The 5,941-nt window shown below is 41.8% G+C and overlaps 1 protein-coding gene across 2 annotated transcripts in view; it reads right to left on the reverse strand.

The window, feature by feature from the left end:
- Positions 1-5,070, reverse strand: part of LOC139366695 (vasoactive intestinal polypeptide receptor 2-like) — a 17,738-nt gene extending 12,668 nt beyond the window's left edge. Inside the window, exon 1 of one of the 2 annotated variants that reach the window (XM_071104377.1) lies at positions 4,993-5,070. In XM_071104377.1, the coding sequence (XP_070960478.1) occupies positions 4,993-5,046 (54 nt within the window). In that variant the 5' untranslated portion in view covers positions 5,047-5,070. The remainder of the gene's footprint in view (positions 1-4,992) is intronic. The other variant, XM_071104378.1, reaches the window with a different exon arrangement.
- Between the last annotated feature and the right edge of the window lie 871 nt (positions 5,071-5,941).

The raw sequence follows: 5,941 nt of genomic DNA on the forward strand, positions 1-5,941 counted from the left end.
TGTGTCAAGAAGCAGTGCAGCTTGGTTGGGTTGTGTTTTGGAGGACGCGTGGCTCTCGACCTTCGCCTCTCTCGAGTCCGTACGGGAGTTGCAGTGATGAGACAAGACTGTAACTACTACCAAATGGGGAGAAAAAAGGGTAAAAAAAAAAAAGTACTGGACAGCTTTGTGACATCAAATTGACTTTGGTGGTCAAGATGTGTTGGTATCTGATGGTGTAAAAGCCATGACATAGTGGAGTGGTAATGTACGTGCAAGCAGTTGCTCACGATGCCACTTGAGTACACTGCAGCATCCAACGAGAGGCTCTTGCTGCCAAGGGAATGCCTGACAGCTTGAAATACGTTTTGGACACTACAGTGAAAATGGTTCACTTCATTAAAGCAAGGCCCCTGAACTCTCATGTGTTTTCTGTACTATGCAATGATATGGGCAGTGACCATGTAACGCTTTTACAACATACAGAAATGTGCTGGTTATCAAGTGGCAAAATATTGATACGTTTTTATAATTGAGAGATGAGCTTAAATTTATTGACCATAATTTTCACTTGTCTGACCGCTTGCATGATGACGAGTTTCTCACACGACTGGCCTATCTGGGTGATGTTTTTTCTCGCCTGAATGATCTGAATCTAGGATTACAGGGACTCTTCCGCAACAATATTGAATGTGCGGGACGCAATTGAGGCTATGATTAAGAAGTTAGAGCTCTTTTCTGTCTGCATTAACAAGTTAACCATTTACAGGTCTTTCCATCATTGTAGGATTTTGTTTTGTGTGCGCAAATGAACTCAAGCTTACGGACAATGTCAAATAAGATATAGCGAAGCACCTGAGTGAGCTGGGCACACTATTACACAGGTACTTTCTCGAAATGGACGACTCAAACAACTGGATTCTCGTTATCCCTTTCATGCCCTGCCTCCAGTCCACTTACCGATATCTGAACAAGAGAGCCTCCTCGAAATTGCAACAAGCAGTTTTGTGAAAATTGAATTGAATCAGAAGCCACTGCCAGATTTCTGGATTGGGCTGCGCTCAGAGTATCCTGCCTTGGCAAATCGTGCTGTTAAGACACTGATGCCCTTTGTGACCACGTACCTATGTGAGAGTGGGTTCTCAGCCCTCACTAGCGTGACAACTAAATACAGGCACAAACTGTGTGTGGAAAATGATTTAAGACTGAGACGCGCTCCAATACAACCCAACATTGCAGTTATGTGCATCCTTTCAAGCACACCCTCCTCATTAACCTGTGGTTATTCACAATTTTTGATGAACAAAAGGTTTTATATGTTAGATGGCTAAATAAAGAGCAAAATTATTGATTGTTATTATATTATTATTTGTGCCCTGGTCCTATAAGAGCTCTTTGTCACTTCCCACGAGCCGGGATGTGTCAAAAACTCACACTCATTCTTATGTTTAATGAATGCAATGTATAGTGTGTGTGGGGCAGGCTTACAATTATGGATGGCAAAAAACAACATTTGAGAGTGTGCTGACCGTGGTGCTAGAGGGGTACGCAGCTGGAGGTTGAATGTTTGAAGGGGAACGGGACTATAAAAAGTTTGGGAACCACTGGTGCAGAGGGTTAAAGGCATCGGGCACTAATCATGACCCCCCTTCACACAGACACTACATATGTCTTCTGACTTGCAGGCTTTAGGATATTTACTCACAGACCAGCAGAAACTGTGTGTGGTGTTTATATGCTTGTATTGTGTGTGTGCGTGCGTATGTCATGCGTGTGTGTGTGAGTGAGGTTCAGCTGGGTGGTCTGTTTTGTTTCTATTGTGAAATAGCAGCTTCGCTTGGCCACAGTTCAGGACTGTCACTGTGTTTACACTCCTCAACCCCTCCCCCGCATCGTCCACATCCTCAGAGGAGCTGTGTTCCTTTTGGAGCTAAGCTACCTGTCACCAGAACACAAACAACCAATAACGCATCGCCTCATGACCGTTTCAATCAATCACACACTTCCCTGTTACCGTCTCAATCAATCACACATCACCTCACCACTGCCAATCAGACCTGGAGACACTTAACACCCTATAATATGACACGTCTTTATGATATATACTTATATCCAGTTCTCAATGTCCTGATGCTGTGTGTGAGAGAGAGAAAGAGAAAGATCCAGTGGGTACCAGTTATCTCTGGTGCTCCTCCTGGGACCTTTTATAGAGAGGAAGGAAGGAAGCCCTCAGGCACAACACCTGCAAAACATTTTTTTAAATTAAATAATCATTAAAAAATATATATAAAATATATATATATAACACGCGCACGCACGTTAGGCAGGCAGGCACGCTCACACACACACACACACACACACACACACACACACACACACACACACACACACACACACACACACACACACACACACACACACACACACCTGACCCATTTCCCATAGATGCTCAGCAGCACACAGACAGGATTCACCTGATTAATCTGACTGTAGAGCCAACAACATACCCAGCTAACAATTCTAGGGAGAGAATGTTTTTGTAATTTTACCCATAATGTTCCCTTAATGTTTGAGTGTCCAGTTTTCCGTTAGTTAGGGTAATTTTATGATTTGATTTATTTAACCTTTATTTAATTAGGCAAGTCAGTTAAGAACAAATTCTTATTTACAATGACGGCTTCCCCTAGCCAAACCCCTAACCCGGACGACGCTGGGCCTGTTATGCGCCGCCCTGTGTTTTACTTTGTAAAACAATATTTGGAAGTAGATCTAATATTTTGGTAGCCTACAGCACAGTCTTTTCAGCAGGAGCCATTTACTTTCCAACCTGTGTTTTCCCTCGATTGTATTTGAAATATTGAAAAAGGCCTGTTTTGTCTGCATGCTGTTTTTTCACTGACAGATTTGCCATGTGTTCCCGATTGTAGGCCTTGTTATTGGGCTACAATCCACAGCTAGGCTATTTAAAAAATAAGCTAATGATCCTCTGTGTTTAAATTATAGGCCTTCTCATGGTGTAGTAAGCTATTCTGAATGATTTAATTTATTTCTGAACAGACAGCAGTAATTATATAACTTTGGCAAATGCATTTCAATATATCAGGGTTGCTGCAGCTCCTCCAGAACCCTTCAAATAGCTATGACTCTATAAGGAAATAAATGATGAAGTGCAACTCTGGAGAGATGAGAGTTGTCGGCTCATGTCTATCAGAGCAGAGGGAGAGAGATCATAGAAAGTGAATCTCATTCTGTTCTGTCAGGATCCAGCTGAAATTAAGCACTGCATATAACATGTAGAACAAATGTGTCTCTGATAAGGAATCACATCTGCTCTCTTCATTGGATTTCTATCTGGAACATTCCTAATTTGTTGCTTCTGATAGAAACATGGCCCAGGTGGTAGCGTTGCTTCTGATAGAAACATGGCCCAGGTGGTAGAGTTGCTTCTGATAGAAACATGGCCCAGGTGGAAGCATTGCTTCTGATAGAAACATGGCCCAGGTGGTAGCGTTGCTTCTGATAGAAACATGGCCCAGGTGGTAGCGTTTCTTCTGATAGAAACATGGCCCAGGTGGTAGAGTTGCTTCTGATAGAAACATGGCCCAGGTGGTAGCGTTGCTTCTGATAGAAACATGGCCCAGGTGGAAGCATTGCTTCTGATAGAAACATGGCCCAGGTGGTAGCGTTGCTTCTGATAGAAACATGGCCCAGGTGGTAGCGTTTCTTCTGATAGAAACATGGCCCAGGTGGTAGCGTTGCTTCTGATAGAAACATGCCCAGAACATGGTTACCATATACTGTATATTTACAGTAGCATGTCTGTAATTTCTCACATTTGCCTTTTAAACAATGAGGATGCCAGTTATAACAAATCAATACACAACACGTTTTAATGTGGAAAAAAATACTAATTGCAACAGAACCACTTGGGACGAGTAACGGAGTAATATAACGAGTTACTGTCTTCAAATACAGTAATATTATTACATTTACCTTTTCAAGTAAGCTGTATATTACTTTCAGAAGCATATCTCTACCGGTGTGTTTAAAGCTTTTTCTCATGCTAATGAGTTTCATGCTGTAGGTTAACTCGCTTCCAGTAGGCTATTTTAAAGTCGAAAATCAAAGAAAGATGGCCTCTGTGTTGTTACCCCGCTCAACCTTTCCAAGTGGAAATGCTCCCATTATTTTGAGTTAATTGAGGAGAAAGAGAACAACATTTTAGTCAAATGCTAACACCACATCAAACCTGAAAAAGGTCGTGCTCAATGGCACAAAGTCAAAGTTCCAGAAATGCATGAAAGAGGAGAAATCTTTAGACATTATGATAATAAAGATGGATAAATAATATTTACATGTTCTGTGTATGTTTGGTGGGACGTTGATGGAATATTCTCCCAACCCACAGAAAACTGGACACATGGATGTTCTTGCAGCGTTCTCATTTAACATGTCTAGAACATTCATATCTTACGTTCTTAGGAACATGGCAACCATGTTCTATGTATGTTTGGTGGGACGTTGGTGGAATATTCCCCTAACCCACAGAAAACTGGACACATAAAATGTGTCTAGAACATTTATTTCTTTAGTGCTGAGAACATGGTAACCACATTCTGGTTAAGTTATATTTGATATTAAGGGAATATTCTCTGGGAAACATTCCTTGCACATCGCTGGAACATTCCTATGACCTAATGAGACTCTTAAGGGAACATTCTCTAAAGTTGTGGGAACGTTTGTTGTTAGCTGGGTATCAACTATTCTAAGAGACCAGTCTTGATTTGAAATTTGAATCATATTTGAGAAAGATCGATGAACCACAGTTTGTCTACATCTAGTCTCATACTTACACATACAATTCTGAATAAGTCTCCAGCTCTCTAGGAATATGAAGGTCTGTCTCACACACGCAGCCGTAAACCCACACACACTTATAAACATGCATGATTACTGAAAGTCCATTAGTAGCCTATAGATGACAAATGTTGCCTGGTCAATTAGTCTACTCACCGTAAGTAAAAGGCAGAGCGCGAGGAGCAGCAGACCGACCCATGACCGCTCCATGGTAGCAGGCAGCACATGAGCTGGTAGTAGGCTACTCCGATGTGCACCGTGGGGGTCTTGTCTCACAAAGCCGAACTCATGTGGTCACTCTTATGGCGTAGCGCGAGGGCAGAGCCCCGAGAATATTTCACCCTGAAATACTCAGATCCATAATGTTTATAAATCTGTTGGTGTTGGCGAAGAAAATAACAACAGTTTGTAAATGCAAAAATAAAACATCCAAACAGCTGTTGGTAGGCTACAGGTATGGAGAGAAAGAGGGAAAAAGAGAAAAGCAGGGAGACTAAGAAAAATAAAGAGATGACTGGAAAGGTGGAGAGGCAGTTGGGGCCAAAGAAGCTGTGAGGGCGGTTTGTGACAACAGATCTCTCTTCCCCATTAACTTATAGCACTGGGTGCGGCTCCCATCACCTCTGTCCATCAGCCTCGATCCACACCTTTCTGCTAAATTAAATACAATTAGAGTTAGATAAATGTAGATAAACTTAGATTTTTTTTCACCAGGATTTATACAGGATACTACCCTCTACATCAAAATCTTCAATCCAAATCCCATTCCTAAAACCTTGATTTTGGACTAATTACCTGAATGGATTCTTACTACCAAGGACTAGCAAGAAAAAACTTATAACAAACCAAAACCTGCAGAAGAAACACAGCGGAAACCTGGACACACCATCAAAACAAAACTGAGTGAGTAACGTTCAATAATCTCTAGGTCATTTTCTTATATAAAGCTAAGTAAATAGGCTACTAAACTACCAAGCTGCTAGGACAGAACTGACCTGGCTGCAACTTCAATTAGCACTGAAGTGGGAAGTGAGATGTGTGAAAACTCTCGAGCCTAACAATGGCAGCAGAGTTTCACAGCCCCCCCCCAAATGCAGAGGCCTTT

The sequence above is a fragment of the Oncorhynchus clarkii genome, chromosome 15 (genome assembly GCF_045791955.1).
Source record: "Oncorhynchus clarkii lewisi isolate Uvic-CL-2024 chromosome 15, UVic_Ocla_1.0, whole genome shotgun sequence".
Taxonomy (NCBI): Eukaryota; Metazoa; Chordata; class Actinopteri; order Salmoniformes; family Salmonidae; genus Oncorhynchus; species Oncorhynchus clarkii.